Genomic DNA, 20,152 nt, shown 5'->3' with positions numbered 1-20,152 from the left:
CCTAAGCCTGGGAGGCAAATGTTGTAGTGAGCTGAGATTGTGCCACTGCACTCCAGCCTAGGCAACAGAGTGAGACCCTCTCTCCAAAAAAAAAAAAACATTTTCCTAAGGCTCAAATGAGAGTAAGAGCTGTGACTTCTCCTCGACTAATGGTGGCATCATTACTAAGGCCAAATACTGCTTGAATAAATAGTTACTGCTTAGGACTCATGGGACACATGGATATCACGTATAAAGGTTAAGCTCTTTCCTGGGATTTTGAGATTTGTAGGACTATTTGTGCTGGTAGGCTAATTTCTAGTCTCTCTCTCCATATATATACATATAAATACATATATATATATATTTGTTTGTTTGTTTGTTTGTTTTTAGATGGAGTTTCACTCTGTGTCCCAGGCTGGAGTACAGTGGCGTGATCTCGGCTCACTGCAACCTCCATCTCTTGGGTTCAAGTGATTCTCCTTCCTCAGCCTCCCAAGTAGCTGGGACTGTGGGCATGCGCCGCCATGCCTCGCTAATTTTTGTAGTTTTGGTAGAGATGGGGTTTCACCATGTTGGCCAGGCTAGTCTTGAACTCCTGACCTCAGGTGATCCGCCCACCTCGGCCTCCCAAAGTGCTGGGATTACAGGCATGAGCCACCACGCCCGGCTGCCTCTACATTTGAAAAGTCAATCATTGAACTTTATTAAAGTTCTCTACATAGAATTTTATAGTACAGCTTAGTCATACTTGCTGATGATTAATACATTTTAAGACATCCTCATGCCTGTTTACATAAACTTCATGTGTAACCTAAACCTTCAGTAGCACTGTAGAATTGTCTCATCTTCTTATAATGTCCAATACAGCCCAGCCTACTGGAAATTATGTTCTGTTAAGTGTTAAGAGTCCAGCTGGAGGAGAGTGCATTGAATTGGAAGTCAGGAGGCCTTCCTGGGTGGCCTCCAATTGACTGGGTGACCTTCGAGAAGCCTCCTTAGCTTCAGGTTCTCTGACTATAGAATGAGCAGGTTGAAGTTGTTGATCTCTGAGCTCTCTTTTAGCTTTGTGACAATTCTGTGATTGTATCAAGAGTCCTGCCGTTCTGAAATATGTTTGAATTTTTGTTTCAGTGATTTTCCTTTTTCCCTCTTTCTCTCAGGCAGATGTTTGGAGTATGGGCATACTGTTATATGTTCTTATGTGTGGATTTCTACCATTTGATGATGATAATGTAATGGCTTTATACAAGAAGATTATGGTGAGTATTACAAGGCATAGAATTTCAATGTAGAACTTTTCTATTCTGCATAGAATATGCTTCCATTCATAAATGTACAAAAACAGGCAAAAAAGTTATTCTCTGCTGTTAGAAGTCAAAAATCATAGTTATTCTTTGGGAATGGTTAAGGAGTAGGCTTCTGTTCTGTTTCTTAATCTGGGAGTTGGCTACACTTATATACAGTAGTTCTCCCTTGTCAGCGGTTTTGCTTTCTGCAATCTTAGTTGCCCATGGTCAACTGCGGTCTGAAAATTGGTGAGTTTATATAATACAGTAAAGATATTTTGAGAGAAAGAGGCACATTCAGGCCGGGCGCGGTGGCTCACGCCTGTAATCACAGCACTTTGGGAGGCCAAGGCTAGTGGATCACGAGGTCAGGAGATCGAGACCATCCTGAATAATGTGGTGAAGCCCTGTTTCTACTAAAAATACAAAAAATTAGCCGGGTGTGGTGGCGGGCGCCTGTAGTCCCAGCTACTCGGGAGGCTGAGGCAGGAAAATGGCGTGAACCTGGGAGGTGGAGCTTGTAATGAGCCGAGATTGCGCCACTGCACTCCAGCCTGGGTGACAGAGCAAGACTCTGTCTCAAAAAAAAAAAAGAGGCACATTCACATAACATTTTTAACTGTATATTGTTATAATTATTCTATTTTATTATGTTATTGTTAATCTCTTATTCTACCTAATATATAAATTAAACTTTATCAAACACACACACACATATATATATATACACACACACAGAAAGAAACATAGCACATATAGGGCTCAGTACTATCCGTGGTTTCCGGCATCCATGGGGGTCTTTGAAGGTATTACCTGCTGATAAAGGGGACTACAGTATTCAGGTTTTGAAAACTCATTGAAGTGTACTCTCATGATATACAACCTATATAACCTTCTTCTTTTTCTTTTTTTTTTTGGAGACGGTGTTTCACTCTTGTTGCCCAGGCTAGAATGCAATGGCTCTATCTCGGCTTACTGCAACCTCAGCCTTCCAGGTTCAAGCGATTCTCCTGCCTCAGCCTCCTGAGTAGCTGGGACTACAGGCGCCCGCCACCTTGCCCGGCTAATTTTTTGTATTTTTAGTAGAGACGGGGTTTCACCGTGGTCTCGATCTCCTGACCTTGTGATCCGCCCGCCTCAGCCTCCCAAAGTGCTGGGATTACAGGCGTGAGCCACCGCGCCCGGCCTTTTTTTTTTTTTTTTTGAGATAAAGTCTTGCTCTGTCACCCAGGCTGAAGTGCAGGAGTACGATCATGGCTCACTGTAGCCTCAACCCCCTGGGCTCTAGTGGTCCTCCCACCTCAGCCTCCCAACTAGCTGGGACCACAGGCACTGCACCACTACACCCAGCTAATTAAAAAATTTTTTCTTGTAGAGATAGGATCTTCCCTATGTTACCCAGGCTGGTCTCAAACTCCTGGGCTCAAGTGATCCTCTCACCTCAGCCTTCCAAAGTGCTGAGATTACAGCCGTGAGCTACTGTGAGAAGCCTTCTGAATGCTTCTTGAATCCAATTGTTTAACAAATATTTCCTGAATTTCTGCTTTATATGAGGTGCTGAAAGGCATAGAAAAGATCTAATGAAACTTTATTATTGTCCACCAGGGCCTCATTTCTTGTTGGAGACAAGTATAAGCTATCTAAAAATTGCAAAGGGTGGGGAATGCCATATTATAACACAGTGTAAATGAAGTTAATATAGGAGTTGGGGTGGGATCTGGGAGGGCATCTTAGAGGAAGTGAGGTTTGAGCAGGTCTTTAAAAGAAGGGTAGAAGTATTTCAGAAAGAGATGTGGGCGAGAACATTCCTGATAGTACAGATAGTATGAGCAAAGGCATAGAGATGGGAGAGACGTGGGGAGGAATGGGCAGTTTTATGTAGCTGAACCATTGGATCTCTAACAATTAGACGAGGAGACTACCTAAAGCAACTCTTACTTCTAGGAAGTAGCACACAGCGTTGAAAGTGGTAGACCCGGTTGGCTTGTTGCCCACTCTATAGAACACCAAGTCTAAGGATACAGTTTTTCTTATATCCCACCTTGGAAGATTCTTTAAAGTTGATTCCCAAGCTTCAGAGAATAGCTTTGGGAAGAGATGGAATTGCAGTAGTTCCAACTCCTTGAAGGCTGAGGAGCTCTGATTCTACAGGGTCAAAGAGAAGCAGTGTGAGTGGTAGCTGTTAACACCGCTTTGGGGACCCATGTGTGTCCAGGCTTCTCCTTGTGAAGGGGAGATAAATGAGGAAGTGGGCTGGAGGCCGGCCTCCTAGAGCCTGCTGCTGTAGCCAAGACAGCTTGTTTTCCTCCCGAAAAACAACTTCTTGAACTTCTCGAACTTTGCTGGGTAGCACTCGTTGCTTTGGCTTCTGCATGCTGACTGTGGCAGTAGTTCCTGACTCCATAGAACCACACCTGACTGCATCAACATCAGGATACAGAGGAGAATAGGGTTAGGATCCCTTTGTGGCTTTAGCTCCAGTCAGCAGAAGTGATCTTTGTGCAGCTCAGTAACATTTATCCAGTTATACTTTTACAAAATATTAGGTTGGCCTCTTGAATTCTTCCCTCTTTTTGCTACTCTTTTCTGTAAAGTAGAGCTGTGTTTCTTATTCTTAAATAATTGTATTCTAGTATAGGTTGAGTATCCCTAATCTGAAAATCCAAAATTTGAAATGCTCCAAAATCTGACACTTTTTGAGTGCTGAGATGATGCTCAAAAGAAATGCTTACTTGGACTCGGGAAGGGGAACATCACACACTGGGGCCTATCATGGGGAGGGGGGAGGGGGCACAGATTGCATTGGGAGTTATACCTGATGTAAATGATGAGTTGATGGGTGCTGACGAGTTGATGGGTGCAGCACACCAACATGGCACAAGTATACATATGTAACAAACCTGCACGTTATGCACATGTACCCTAGAACTTAAAGTATAATTTAAAAAAAAAAAAAAAAAAAAGAAATGCTTACTGGAGCATTTCAGGTTTTGGATTTTCGGATTTGGGATATTCAGTCAGTAAGTATATAATGCACATATTCCAAAGCCTGAAATCTGAAACACTTCTGTTCCCAAGCATTTGGGTAAGGGATACTCAACTTGTATTATAAGTTGCTAGGATATTTTACCCTATTCTTGTTTTGGGAACTCTATCCCAAAGAAATAAGCTGACAGATTTCTCCAAAGTGAACTAGAATTGAATCTGCTAGCTGGTGTAACATGGAATATTACACCTCCTAGACTTCTAGAAAGACTATGTGGAAACAGATAATGGTAGACTTTCACTGTTGGAAAACACTTGGGAAATCGTTTTCTGACCCTTGTTGCTTGTTTTATATTTAATCCTCACTAAAACGTCTCCTGCCTTGGCTATGTCCATGTACTGTCTCTCAGGGTGGGGGAAGTTAGCTAATGGATTTAGTTCTTCGTAACCCTAGTTGCACATTAGAGTTGCTTGGGGTGCTTTAAAAAATATTGGTTCCACCCCCCAGAGCAATTAAATCAGAATATCATTGATGTTTTTGAAATTCATAATCTTCAGAATCTCTACTTTCTTTCTTTTTTTTTTTTTTGAGATGGAGTCTCGCTCTGTCGCCCAGGCTGGAGTGCAGTGGCCGGATCTTGGCTCACTGCAAGCTCCGTCTCCTGGGTTCACACCATTCTCCTGCCTCAGCCTCCCGAGTAGCTGGGACTACAAGCGCTCACCACCTCGCCTGGCTAGTTTTTTGTATTTTTTAGTAGAGATGGAGTTTCACCGGGTTAGCCAGGATGGTCTCGATCTCTTGACCTTGTGATCCGCCCGTCTCGGCCTCCCAAAGTGCTGGGATTACAGGCTTGAGCCACCGTGCCTGGCCAGAATCTCTACTTTCTATCTGTTGACTTTGGTAAATTATGTAGCCTCTCTGTGTCTTCATTTCTTTGTAAAAATGGATGAAATAACATGGCATAGGGTTGTTGTGAAGATTAAATGAGTTAATCTATGAAAAGCATTTAGAGTGGTGCTTAATAAATGTGGCTATTATTATTATTATTATTATTTGAGATGGCGTCTTGCTCTGTCACCCAGGCTAGAGTGCAGTGGTTAGATCTCAGCTCACTGCAACCTCCACCTCCGGGTTCAAGCAATTCTGCCTCAGCCTCCCAAGTAGCTGGGACTACAGTTGCACACCACCATGCCTGGCTAATTTTTGTATTTTTAGTAGAGATAGGGTTTCACCATATTGGCCAGGCTGGTCTTGAACTCCTGACCTTGTGATCCGCTCGTCTCTGCCTCCCAAAGTGCTGGGATTATAGGTGTGAGCCACCGCGCCTGGCTGCTATTATTATTTTGTTTTTGTTTTTTGTTTTTTTCTGTGACAGAGTCTCACTCCGTCACCCAGGCTGGAGTGCAGTGGCGCGATCTCAGCTCACTGCAACCTCCCCCTCCTCAATTCAAGCGATTCTCTTGCCTCAGTCTCCTGAGTAGCTGGGATTACAATCATGCGCCACTGTGCCTGGCTAATTTTTTAATTTTTAGTAGAAGTGGGGTTTTGCCATGTTGGCCAAGCTGGTCTCGGACTCCTGACCTCAAGTGATCCACACACCTCGGCCTTCCAAAATGCTGGGATTACAGGCATGAGCCACCACATCTGGCAATTATTTTTGAGACAAAGCCTTGCTCTGTTGCCAAGGCTGGAGTGTAGTGGCGCCATCTTGGCTCACTGCAAGCTCTGCCTCCTGGGTTCAAGTGATTCTCCTGCCTCAGCCTCCCAAGTAGCTGGGATTACAGGCGAGTGCCACCAAGCCCAGCTAACTTTGTATGTTTAGTAGAGATGAGATTTCACTGTGTTGGCCAGGCTGCTCTCGAATTCCTGACCTCAAGTGATCCTCCTGCCTTGGCCTCCCAAAGAGGCTGGGATTATATGCATTTCTAAATGAGATTTGCTAGTATTTTGTCCAGGACTTAAAATTGGCTCAAAAATTAATGGGTGCTTTTTTGGGAACTATCTTTGTATGTTTGGTTTTAGATTCATGATTTGTATTAGCCCCATAAAGTTACATTGGGGAGTATTCTTTCTTTTACTTGTCCTGGGAGAGCTTAACATTTTGTGGATGGAAGTTCAGCTCCACCTGTGCCTTCTTTATGGAAAGATTTTTAACTAACATGTAACATTTAACTAACATAGATCATAACATTTCATTTGAAGCTCTCTAGTGGCCTCTTTCTCATCTCATACAAGCCAGAGTTTGCCCTGTGTGCTGTGGGGTTTCCCCCGTGTAATGTGGCCACCCATCACCTCACTGCCCTTGTGGTTTACTTCCTGCCTCACTTGTGCCACCCGCATTGTTCTCCTTGTTGTTTCTTTTTTCCCCTTTTTCTGGAACATGCTAAGGTGTGCCTGCCTCAGGGCATTTGTACTTACCCTTTCCCCTGAAATGGTTTTCTCCAGGAGAGATGCTTTGTTCCCTCTCTTCTTTCAGGTCTCTGTTCAAATGTTCTCTAATCAGAAAGACAACCCCTTGTTTATGTGTTCATTTACTCATTTATTCGATGTCATTTCACCTCAGGAAAGAGTAAAATAGTTACCAAACACCTAATATGTGCCAGGCACTTTTCTAGATGTGTGGGGTATATCTGTGAATAAAACGAATGAAAGATCCCTGTCCTCGTGGAGTTTATCTTCTAGTAGTGGGGATATAAAGAAAGACAATAAGCCTAATAAGTAAATTTTACTAAAAGATGATATGTACTTTGGAAAAGAGAAAAAAATTGAGTAGGATAAAGAGGAATCAGGAGTACAGATGGGGGAGTTGTAGAGGAAAGGTCCAGTAGGTTGCATGATTAAATAAGATAGTCAGGATAAACTTCATGGAGGCGAGGTGTAAGGAGACTTGAAGGATGTGAGAGTGTCAAGTGGATATCTAGGAGAAAAATATTTCCGGCAGAGGGAGCAGCTAGAGCAAAGACTGGGAGGTAGGAACACACCTGGTGTTGTCAAGGGAGGGCGAGAGGGCCAATGCAGCCTGAGTTTAGTAAGTGAGGAGGCCAGTAGGAAAGGAAACCTTGGGAACAGGAGGTCAAGCTGCTTTGGGCTGGGTAGGCTCTCATAAGGACTTTAGCATTTTTTCTACGTGAAGTGGATAGCCATTGGAGGCTTTTGAGGACATGATTTGGTTTAGTTTTTAACAGGATCACACTGGCTGCTGTGTGGAGATGACTGTAGGAAATGAAGAAGAGAACCAGGGCATCTGGTCAGGAGGATATTGTAATGATTCAGATAAGAGATGGTGGCAGTGGAGGTGGTAAAAAGTGGGTAGACAACAGATGTCTTTCTTTGTTTGTTTGTTTTGTTTTTGAGATGGAGGCTCACCCCGTCGCCCAGGCTGGAGGGCAGTGGTGCGATTTTGGCTCACTGCAACCTCCACCTCCTGGGTTCAAGTGATTCTCCTGCTTCAGCCTCCCGAGTAGCTGGGATTATAGGTTCTTGCCACCACGTGTGGCTAATTTTTGTAGTTTTAGTAGAGATGGGGTTTCGCCATGTTGGCCAGGTTGGTCTTGAACTCCTAATCTCAGGTGATTCACCTGCCTCGGCCTCCCAAGGTGCTGGGATTACAGGCTTGAGCTACCGCTTCTGGTCTGGATGTCTTTTTTAAAAAATTATTTTTGTATTAACATAAAGTAAAATTGACCCTTTGTATATACAGGTCTATGAATTCTAACACATGTATAGGTTCATATAACCATCGCCACAGTCAGAATGTAGAACAGTCTGGATGTCTTTTGAAGGCGTAGCTAACATGATTTGTGGATGGATTGGATGAGGGGAGTAACCTGAGTAGCTAGAAAGTTGGAAAATTATTAAAGGTATCTAGCATGTGAAACTCTTTTTTTTTTTCTTTTGAGGCAGAGTCTTACTTTGTCACCCAGGCTGGAGTGCAATGGTGTAATCTTGGCTCACTGCAACCTCTGCCTCCCAGATTCAAGCGATTCTGCTGCCTCAGCCTCCTGAGTAGCTGGGATTACAGGCTCCCACCATCACGCCCAGCTAATTTTTATAGTTTTAGCAGAGACAGGGTTTCACCATGTTGGACAGGCTGGTCTCGAACTCCTGACCTTAGGTGATCAGCCTGCCTCGGCATCCCAAGTGTTGGAATTACAGGCGTGAGCCACCGTGCCTGGCCATAAAACCCTGTTTCTTAGAGGCAATCATTGTTACCACGTTTATCAGATTTTTATGTATTTTTTTTCAGACATTAGTCTGCATATGTAAGGAATTATATATTTATATATTTTCTCTTTCTGTTACCCCCTTCCCAGTTTTTTTTTTTTTTTTTTTTTTTACACAGATGGTAGCGTACCATAAACACTGTTCTGCACCTTGTTTTCCTCCCTTAGCAGTGTGTCTTGGAAGTCATAGCACTTCATACCCAGCTCAGAGCCTCTTCATTCTTTTTATGACTGCATAGAATTGCAGTGTATGCATGTACCATAATTTATTTAACCAGTCCTAGGTTAATGGACGTTTAAGTAATTTCCAAGTAGTAATTTGTACATTGTGAATATAATAAATCTGTAAGAAAATTTCTAGAACAGTTGTTGGGTGAAAGGCATGTGAATTAGTAATTTGATAGATATCGCCAAATTGCTTCCTAGTAAAGTCGTATTGGTTTATGCAACTACCAACAGTAGCATAATAATGCCAGTTTCTCCATATCCCCCACCAATACAGTGTATCACTGTTTTTGATCGTTATGTTTAAGACTTGTTTTTTGCTCTGCAGGAATTTTTTGTTTTTAGTGGAATTCATCAGTCTTTTTCTTTCTTTCTTTTTTTTTTTTTAGAGACAGGGTCTTGCTCTGTCACCCAGGCTGAAGTACAGTGGTGCAGTCATAGCTCACTGCAGCCTCAGTCTCATGGGCTCAAGTGATCCTCCCGCCTCAGCCTCCTGAGTAGCTGGAACTACAGGCATGCTCCACCACACTTGGCTAATATTTTTTGTAGAGATAGGGTCTCACTATGTTGCTGAGGCTTGTCTCTGGCCTCAAGTGATCCTCCCACCTTGGTCTCCCAAAATGTTGGGATTATAGGCATGAACCACTGTGCCCAGCCTGTCAATTTTTTATTGTCATATTTGGAAGGGCTTTTTGACTTTATTTTTTTAAATGTCCATGTTTTCTTCTAGTGCTTTTATGGTTTCACTTTTTAAAAATGTTTAAATGTTTGATGCATCTAGAATTTGCTTTAGTGTGTTTTCTTGACTTTAAACATCATTAAAAAAAAACAAAACTGTAGAGATTTGCTTTCATATTCTGGATTCTGGATTTTAAAGATCTAATTGTAGGCCAGGTGTGGTGGCTCATGCCTGTAATCCCACCACTTTGGGAAGCTGAGGCAGGGACATGGCTTAACGCCAGAAGTTTGAGACCAGCCTGGGCAATGTAGTGAGACTCTGTGTCTACAAAAAATAAAATTAGCTGGGCATGGTGGCATTTGTCTTTAGTCCTAGTTACTTAGGAGACTGAGGTGGGAGGATTGCTTGAGCCTAGGAGTTCAAGGCTGCAGCGAGCTATGATTGCACCGTTGCACTCCAGCTCAGGCTACATTCCCCACATCTTAAAAAAAGAAAAAAAAAAAAGAAAGTCAGGCCCAGTGGCTCACGCCTGTAATCCCCACACTTTGGGAAGCCAAGATGGGCAGATCACTTGAGGCCAGGAGTAGCTTGGCCAATATGGTGAAACCCCATCTCTACTAAAAGTACAAGAGTTTGCTGGTCGTGGTGGTGCATGCCTGTAATCCCAGTTACTTTGGAGGCTGAGGCATGAGAATCATTTGAATCCGGGAGGCAGAGGTTGCAGTGAGCTGAGATCGCGCCACTGCACTCCGGCCTGGGTGACAGAGAGAGACTCCTTCTCAAAAAAAAAAATAAATAAATAAAATAGAATTGTGATGGCAATATAGCTATATATACTTAAGATTTAAGGTTCATTGTTAACAATAGTGTATATAAGTCCTTATTTAAAATAGTCTTGCTAATTTCAAGTTTTGCAGACAACTTGTTAAATCTAATTAGGTCTTTTTTTAACTTTGTGTTTTGGTTGATATACTAAAAGTCAGCTCCATTACTGTTTGCTTGTATTCATAGTCTTCAATCTGTGGTTTCTTTGCAAGAGTCTTCAGCCACTTGTCTATTCAGTGAGGATTTAGCTTCATTAAACTGTATACTATAATCTGTAAATCCATTTAACTGTGTTCCTGTAAAGCACAGTGCTTTGCAATACCATTCTTTCTTAAAAGTGTCTCATAATGTAGGTTATATAGGGACTAGTGAGCGTACCAGTGCCGATCCATATACTAAATATTAACAAAGCTCAATTTCTTATTTATTAGGTAGAAAATGAATATAAATAGAAGTCTTAATATATTCTTTCCACACCTCAGTGATCATCTTGCATATTCTCTGTGGTACAGATGCCCCAACTTTGAAGACTGCCAATCAAGAATGAGTAAATGGTTAACTCTACGTTTTTTGTTTGTTTGTTTTGAGACAGAGTCTTGCTCTGTTGCCCAGGCTGGAGTGCAGTGGCATGATCTCAGCTCACTGCAACCTCCACCTCCCGGTTCAAGCAATTCTCCTGCCTCAGCCTCCCAGCTGGGATTACAGGTGTGTACGACCACACCTGGCTAATTTTTGTATTTTTAGTAGAGACAGTGTTTCACCATGTTGGTCAGGCTGGTTTTGAACTCCTGACTTCAAATGATCCACCTGCCTTAGCCTCCCAAAGTGCTGGGATTACAGGCATGAGCCACTGTGCCTGGCATAACTACATATTCTTTAGGCAGTCCCTTGATAAGTATAATACCTCTCAGCCAAGTTATTAAGTGTCAGTCAATTAGGGATTATTCTACCTGGAAATTCACTTGAAGTTATGGGTATTCTATGATGCTGAATAAGAACAAGAGGGGCCGTGAGTATAACTGGGGCTAGGATTGGCATTCTTCTGTAAATATTGAGCCTTCTAACCATACTTTACTTCTTGGTTATGAGATACTGTGCCATAAAGGATAACTAGAGTCATTTTATCCAGCTAAGATTTTGAATATTCACCTTGACCATAAAAAGTCTTGATAAAGATGTATGTTGTGTAAAACAAAATGAGGTGTTATGTGGATTTTTTAAAAAATGGAATGATAAAGTTTTCAGTGAGTTTTGAACCCCCAAAAACTGATGTAGAAAGTGGGGGAGATGCCGACCTGCAGACCAGGTCTAAGTCTTAGGTGTCCAGAAATGCAGTTCTGTGTTTGAGTTGTGCTGAATGAAATCTCTTCCATCTAGAGCATCTGCAACACTCTTTTGGTTGTTTTAATTCTTTCTGCTTTTTTCTCTACTTCCTTGTTTCCCCCCTCCAAATGGATAGTTTTCTGAAGTGTGTGTGTTACATATCTTTGTGGCTCTTGCACATGGTTGCTCAGAAAAAATAAAATATTTGCTGGCATGCATATTCTCATCCTATTGTCACAAAAATAATACTTAACATGCATGAGCTTTTGTTACTTACCAGGCTCTGCTCTAAATGAGGTGGTTGCTATTATTGTCTTCCTCTTACAGATAAAGAAACAAAGGGACAGAGACCTTAAATAACTTATTCAGGGTCTTATAGCTAGTGAGTAGCAGAGCTGGGATTTGAACCCTAGCAGTCAAGCTGGGAGCCCACTCTCATAGCCACTATGAAATAAATATTGTTTCTCAGCTCTGTAGTTGCTAGTCATCTGAGAATCACAGATGCCTAAAGAAGGAAGGATCCGCATCCCAAGCATCTTTTTGTGCCTATTAATTTGGGAATATTCCCAGACATCCCATCTTTTCTGATTTACTAAGGCTACAAGTTAGTTCTCCTAATTCATTTAGGTATTACTGTGCATCGGCTTTCCCACGCATTTTAGGTGTAACCCCGGAAGGGTACTTAGTGGTCCTTGTTTACTTCATCAGCAGCGTTAGAGCATTGCAGTAATCAATTATTTTCAAGATCCATTCCAGCTCTGAGTAGCTATAAGTTCTTTGACTTCTGTTTCTTCACATTCAGTTCTTCTTGTTTCAGCCTAGCATTCTCTTCTTCTTTTTTTTTTTTTGAGACGGAATCTCTCTCTGTTGCCCAGGCTGGAGTGCAGTGGTGTGATATCAGCTCACTGCAACCTCCCCCTCCTGGGTTCAAGCGATTCTCCTGCCTCAGCCTCCAGAGTAGCTGGGACTACAGGCGCCCGCCACCACACCCAGCTTATTTTTGTATTTTTAGTAGAGATGGGGTTTCACTATATTGGCCAGGCTGGTCTCGAACTCCTAACCTTGTGATCCGCCTGCCTTGGCCTCCCAAAGTGCTGGGATTACAGGCATGAGCCACCTCACCCAGCCGCTTTCCTTTTTTTTGAAATTTTGAATCTTGATTCTGCACTCATGTAATAACAGCTGTCTCTGCCAGCATTGCACCTGCCAGCATTTGCACATTTCTTAAATATCCCTAAACTAAGTTGTTGATTGAAAAACTGAATAGAGGCCGGGCGCAGTGGCTCACGCCTGTGATCCCAGCACTTTGGGAGACTGAGGTGGGCGGATCATGAGATCAGGAGTTCGAGACCAACCTGGCCAACACGGTGAAACCCCGTCTCTACTAAAAATACAAAAAAAGGCCGGGCGCGGTGGCTCAGGCCTGTAATCCCAGCACTTTTGGGAGGCCAAGACGGGCGGATCATGAGGTCAGGAGATCGAGACCATCCTGGCTAACACGGTGAAACCCCGTCTCTACTAAAAAGTACAAAAAACTAGCCGGGTGAGGTGGCAGGCGCCTGTAGTCCCAGCTACTCGGAAGGCTGAGGCAGGAGAATGGCTTAAACCCGGGAGGCGGAGCTTGCAGTGAGCTGAGATCCAGCCACTGCACTCCGGCCTGGGTGACAGAGCGAGACTCCGTCTCAAAAAAAAAAAAAAAAAAAAATTAGCTGGGCATAGTGGTGCACGCCTGTAATCCTAGCTACTCAGGAGGCTGAAGCAGGGGAATTGCTTGAACCTGGGAGGCGGAAGTTGCCGTGAATTGAGATCGTGCCTCTGCCTTCCAGTCTGAATGACAGAGTGAGACTCTGTCTCAGAAAAAAACAAAACAAAACAAAACAAAAAACTTGAATAGAACAGGACCACTCCCTGAGTGTTCCAAGTATTGGTTTTTAATTTTATTCTGTTTCAGTTACACTTAACTAAGATTTTGTAGTCTTATCCACAAAGATAAGATAAGTAACTGTTATTTTACTTACCCCCCACACCTAGCTAATTTTTGTTATTGTACTTCTTTTATTAGATGAAGAAACTAAAGCACAGCAAGGTGAAATAGCTTGTGTAAGGTCACACAGCTAGTAAGAGGTAGGTCCTGGATTTGAACCTAGCCAATTTGCTTTCAGAGCCTTTCTTAGGATCCAGGGCCAGAGAGACTGAATACCTTACCTTGTTAATACCTTACTGAAATGGAACTACATTATATTCATGGTGATCCTAATTTATTGACTTAACTCTAACCTTTGCTATATTTTTTACCTGTCTGGACCTTAATCCTCTGTGCTGTTTATTTGTCTTCATTTGTTGTTACTGCAAGTTCACATTCATATGGCAGCCATGAAATTCATACTATTATCAATATATTGTTTCATCAATAAAAGGTGAATGTACCAACATACAAACTTCAGTGTTTTCTACTTTTATTTATTTGAATGCACTAGTGGATCCTAGATTAATCCTTTGAGGGAGAGAGCTTACCTTAAAATAATACAAAAGTATATCCTAATAGTATATGTGAGATTCAAGTTCTGATATTTTTGAAAAATTAAATATCTTTGCAGTGGAATGAATATGGTAGAAAATGTCTAATTCTTGTTCAGTGGAAATTTGGCCTTCCTAATTAATAGTATTTACTGATACTTGTATATTCTTTGTTTCTCCTACCCTGAATTTCATTTTTTAGTTTTTCATGTATTTGCAAGTTGAAAATTGATTCAAATTAGGACTTTTATGCATTATTGTAGAATTTAATTTCACACATTATAGATTTTGAAATTTATTGTAATCTTGGCTCAGAACTATTGTTCCGAGTCGCAGTGTAATACAGTCTGCTGGTTGAATCTAATTAAGGTGTCGTATCACTTGCATGCAGTATGTATCTTTGCCTAGAATGTTCTAAAATTCCTCACTTGGGAATAACACTTTCCTCAGTTCTTGGTTTGATTGAAAAACCCAGCAATATTTGACGCACCGTATGTAACTCTTGTTTAAAAGGCAGACTTCGTTTATCTTTTGCATTTGTTGACTCTTTTAACCAAAATGCTCAACTGCAATTTCCAGCATGATTACTAATGGCTTGAATATTAATCTTATTAATGTCACCTATATTCATTTGTCGTCACTGCATTCAAAGACAAGCACGATTGTACTCCAGCTGTGGTATACAAATATTAGGGAAGTATAAATAACTTAGCAATTGAAAATTGAGTAGCTTGAAAATAAAATTGCTGCCTAACAATTATAATTTATAATTTTAAAGAGCAAGTTGTCTCTTTATGAAATTGTATTTTTACAATTACAGAGTTGACTATAGCATTATGATTATGTATTGGAGAGATGGCCTGCCTCTTTTAGAACAGTGTGAAAAGCAAACAATTTCAAGCCACTGGAATTCCCAGGATTATTTTGCTTTGTCCATAGATCTTTTCTCCCCCTCTTCACTTGGATTCTTCCACTGTTATCTGTTTCTTGCTCTTATTTGCAAGGTAATTGTCCCTTAAATAAACAAACAAAAATTCTTTAAAGAATAGCAGAAACAAGGGTCCTATCTCTGACCCTTTTTTGCTCTGTAACAGTGTTTCTCAACATTAACACCGTTGGCGTTGGAACCACATAATTCGTTGTTGTAGGGGACTGTCATGCATTATAGGATGGTTAGCAGCCTCCATGACCTTTATCCACTAATTGCTAGGGGTAATATCCACGTAGTGACAATTTAGAATGTTTCCGTACACTACCAGATGTCCCCTTGTAGGACAAATCATCCCCAGTGCCCTACAATATTGAACAAGTACTTAATCTCCCTGGCTGAGACTTGGTTTCTCCATTTGTATAATGTGGTTAATAGTCCCTACCTCTACTATACAGGGTAAAATATATGTACAAGTGTTCTGTGCATTTTAAAGCATGGTGTACAAATAAGAGATTGGGTTAAGCCTGGCAGCAGAGCTTGTTTCTGAACTCTATTTTGGCCAGTATTTCAGCACAGAGAATGAAGTTGAGAATGTCAGGACATGGTAATCAGTCAGAAGCCTTATGACCCACTTGTGAGTGATACTCTACAGAGGTGTTCTGCCCAAATAGGGGAAGTGGATGGGTACATTTCAGGAGGTGATGTGAACAGGGCTTGACTAGACGATGTGTACCTTACCAGACAATCCTGAGATTCTGAGATAGCTGCAGTGGGGCAGTGCTCCATTGGGAAGGCCTATGACATTCCTCAGAATGCCTTTAGCCTTTCTTGCTGCACCGAGTATTTAACACTTTTGGCCAATGTGCCCATCTCTGGCCCTCAGAAAAGGAATACTACTTTTTTGAGTATTCCTATCTCCTCCTATTTATTTCAGATTCAACACATATTTATTGTCTCTTACGTGCAAGGCAGTATGCCAAGTGCTTTCACATACATTGTCTTGGTTTATAATCCTGTAAGTGGCATTAGTTGTATTACAGATAGTAATAATGGTAGTAATAGTATCATCAGCAGCAGTCAAAGCTAACATTTATCAAGTTCTTACTGTGTTCATGGCACTGTGCTAAGTGCTTTATGTATACTAAATCATTGAATCCTAGCAAAAATTCTATGCAGTAGGTATTGTTGTTATACTTCTTTTTTTTTTTTTTTTTTTTTTTTTTGAGTCTTGCTCTCTTGCCCAGGCTGGAGTGCAGTGGCGCGATCTTGGCTCACTGTAACCTCCGCCTCCCGAGTTCAAGTGATTCTTCTGCCTTAGCCTCCCAAGTAGCTGGGACTACAGGCATGCACCACCATACCCAGCTAATTTTTGTTGTTATACTTTTTTTTTTTTAGATGAAGAAACTAAAGTACGGCAAGGTTAAATAGCTTATATAAGGTCACACAGCTAGTAAGAGGTAGATCCTGGATTTGAACCTAGGCATTTGTCTTCAGAGCCTTTCTTAGGAAATGGGGCCAGAGAGACGGAATACTCTTACAAGCCCATGGAGCCAGTAAGAGGTGGAACTGGGATTCAAATATAATATATGACTCCAATCCATTGCTGTTCCAATGTGCCAAACACCACACTTCTCATTCACTTGTTTTTTTCTGCTGCTTTCTGGATAGGATTGCTTCCATGGTGCCAGCTTATAGCTGGGGAATCTATTAAAAGATACTTTAAGAATTCAAAATAGGTTGATTAAAAGGGGTGATAAAAAGGCAAAGAGGAATTTGGAATCAGTGTGGTAGAGTTCTCTTTAGTACTTTGGTCTGAGTATTTATTTTTACATTTGGTTTCTGTGGAGTACTCCTTTTAGTTAAGAGTACTTTTCAGAATTTAAAGGCATAATGTCTCTTATTACGATAGCTTCAGAATTTAAAGGCATAATGTCTTTTGATTATGATAGATCTGGTTATGGGTCTGTTATTTGTGTGTTGGAGCAGACCACAAAGGGCTGAAACCTGGAATCAGACTTGTCCTTGAGATGAGCAGATGTTGGTGTCGGGGAGGTGATGTGAAGCAGCTAAACCCTCATAGATAGTGTATGAGCTTCCTAGGGTTGTTGTAACAAAGTACTGGAGAGTGATGCGTTAAAACAACAGAAATGGATTCTTGCGCAGTTGGAGGGATACTGTTCAACCCAGTACAGATAGTGTCCAGAGAGTAAGCAGCAAACAGCTTTGCAAATAGCAGAGGGGAGACCACCCAGAGTACAGGGAGTGAAGCTGGCAGAGGACACTCTAGGAGCAGGCTGTGATCAGAGATTCAGACAGCTCATGGCCATTTGATCAGCACATAGGAAGCTCTTTGTTCCAAGCTGATCTCCACTCTCTATGGGACCCTGGCAAGAGCAAGCTGAAATATTTGAGGCTGGGCAAATAAGCAGTTTGCCAAGGAAGAGAACAAGGCAAGTCCTCAGGATTGGGATCACGAAAAGCCTGGGTCTCAGGAATAAAGTAAAGCTCAGATATGAAAGTGGGGCCAAGTAGGTCAGGGCTAGTCATGCAGCAACTGTGACTCACTACTGCTGACTCCCAGAGAGCCGGCTAGAGCATCTAAAACCCCTCCTTCCCAGGGATAGGCATGGAGCCCAGGCAGCAGTGAGCCTTCAGGTTGGGGTCTAGTTGGCTGTAGATGAAGCATGGTGGGGAGAAATGAATTCAAGGCTTCATTGCTGTAGTTCAAAAACAAACTTTGAGCAGGGCACAGTGGCTCATGCCTGTAATCTCAGCACTTTGGGAGGCTGAGGCGGGTGGATCACCTGAGGTCAGCAGTTTGAGACCAGCCTGGCCAACATGGTGAGACCCTGTCTCTACTTAAAATGCAAAAATTAGCCAGGCATGATGGTGCACACCTGTAATCCTAGCTACTCAGTAGGCTGAGGCAGAAGAATGGCTTGAACCCGGAAGGCAGAAGTTGCAGTGAGCGAAGATTGTACCATGAGACTCCATCTCAAAAAAAAAAAATTATGAAGAATAACATTCATCACAGAATTGTTTATGATATAATTAGGAACTGGTCTATGACAAACTCCAGAGGGTCTCCAAAATGAATGAAAGACAAAATGCACTGAATAAGGATTCTAGGTTAGAAATGTAAGTGCAAGTGTGGTAGGCCAGGTCTCACTAATGCGGGCCTCTATTACAACTGTCTCAGCACTGACTGAGCAGCTAGGTTATACATTAAAAGCTGATTGAGCCAGTGCCCTTATACCAAGGCTGGAGTGTAACAAAGAGCCCACCAAGAGTTTTGCCTACGTTTTTCCAGGGCCTTGAAGCATAGCAAGATAACGAAGGAATTCTTATCAGGACCCTTTTAGGATTAAACAAATTATATTGGGGGTCTGAAGAAATTCCCCAGGCCTGCACAAAAAATTTCATTGGAGTCTAAAGGAACTCCCCAAACCTTTATGATTTAGCAGGATACAAGATAAGGGTAATCACCCCAGCACCTAGACCCATTTAGATTAAGTAAACTTACTGAGGCTCCAGAAGGTCTTCGGGACTCAGACCTTAGTTATAGCTTAAAATAAGTTAATCACTTATGTTTTTAGATAAATACACACTTACATGTAGACATATAGCTTAGAAGATATATAAGCTCTGGAAAACTTGGTAATTTTGAGTTGGTCTGGCGATAATTTCCAGGCCTTTTCCCTGTGGCTGGTTACGGAGAAAAATTCTTCCTCCGCAGTTCATCTACATCTTGTTATTGGGCCACAAGAAATAGCAGCCCAAGAGGCTGGGCGAGGTGGCTTACGGCTGTAATCCCAGCATTTTGGGAGGCTGAGGCGGGCGGATCACCTGAGGTCAGGAGTTTGAGACCAGCCTGACCAACATGGCGAAACCCCATCTCTACTAAAAATACAAAAAATTAACCAGGTGTGGTGGCAGGCACCTGTAATCCCAGCTACTCTGGAGGCTGAGACAGGAGAATTGCTTGAACCCAGGAGGCGAAGGCTGATCGCGCCATTGCACTCCAGCCTGGGCAACAAGAGTGAAACTCCATCTCCAGAAAAAAAAAAAAAAAAAGAAAAGAAAAGAAGTAGCAGCCCGACCCTCAGTTTAGTCTGGGAACACAAGGGAGACAAGGACAATCACAAGCACGCGCGCACACACACACACACACACACGCCAACTGTAAATGAATGCGGCTAGAAGGATGGAGGCAGGTAGGTGAGGAAGCCATTGACTTGTACTGGCATTGGGGTTCTCTGTTCTTATGAACTGTGTAGGATATAATTCTTACAGAATCAGTCCACCTTAAAGGTGAAGGAGAAAATAGACAGGTATGGATCACTCAGAGTCCTAAGATGTTAAGGCAGGCTGGCTTTTGATTATGTTAAAGAAATAATCAAAGTCCCAGAGAAGCATTGTCAAACAATGAATCTAAAAAGAAAGGGTCAAAAATCAACCTCTCTGATGAGAGTAGACACACTGAGTGTTTCCTAGGAAGAACAGTAGCTTTCATTTTACAAATGCCTTTTAATATTATTACATTTTTATTCCCTTTATCTAAAGCACTCAATATTACCCAGAGAGCCCCTTTTTTTTTTTTTTTTTTTTTTTGAGACAAGAGTTGCGCTCTTGTTGCCCAGGCTGGAGTGCAATGGCGTGATCTCGGCTCACTGCAACCTCCGCCTCCCAGCTTCAAGCAATTCTCCTATCTCAGCCTCCTGAGTAGCTAGGAATTATAGGTGCCTGCCACCACACCTGGCTAATTTTGTATTTTTAGTAGAGACGGGGTTTCTCCGTGTTAGTCAGGCTGGTCTCAAACTCCTGACCTCAGGTGATCCACCCGCCTTGGCCTCCCAAAGTGTTGGGATTACAGGCGTGAGCCACAGCGCCCAGCCTGAGAGCTCATTCTTATTTATACCTTGCCAGGGCACCTTAACACTTGCCAGAGACAGAAACTAACAAAGTTTTTTTGTTTGTTTTGTTTTTGAGATGGAGTTTCACTCTTGTTGCCCAGGCTGGAATGCAATGGTGCAATCTCTGCTCACTGCAACCTCCACCTCCTGGGTTCAAGTGATTCTTCTGCCTCAGCCTCCCAAATAGGTGGGATTACAGACATGGGCCACCATGCCTGGCTAATTTTTTGTGTTTAGTAGAGACAAGGTTTCACTGTGTTGG

General features: G+C 42.2%; 1 protein-coding gene across 16 annotated transcripts in view; it reads left to right on the top strand.

The window, feature by feature from the left end:
• The window catches only part of MELK (maternal embryonic leucine zipper kinase), a 121,239-nt gene that overhangs the window by 47,268 nt on the left and 53,819 nt on the right, over positions 1–20,152 (top strand). For 15 of the 16 annotated variants that reach the window (XM_077965703.1, XM_077965710.1, XM_077965713.1 and 12 more), the window contains one exon: positions 1,143–1,241. In XM_077965703.1, coding sequence (XP_077821829.1) covers positions 1,143–1,241 — 99 coding nt within the window. The remainder of the gene's footprint in view (positions 1–1,142; positions 1,242–20,152) is intronic. The other variant, XM_077965715.1, reaches the window with a different exon arrangement.

Source organism: Macaca mulatta, chromosome 15 (genome assembly GCF_049350105.2).
Source record: "Macaca mulatta isolate MMU2019108-1 chromosome 15, T2T-MMU8v2.0, whole genome shotgun sequence".
In the NCBI taxonomy this organism is placed as follows: Eukaryota; Metazoa; Chordata; class Mammalia; order Primates; family Cercopithecidae; genus Macaca; species Macaca mulatta.
Note: the sequence above shows the minus strand (reverse complement) of the source record. Positions and strands in the feature narration are given on the sequence as shown.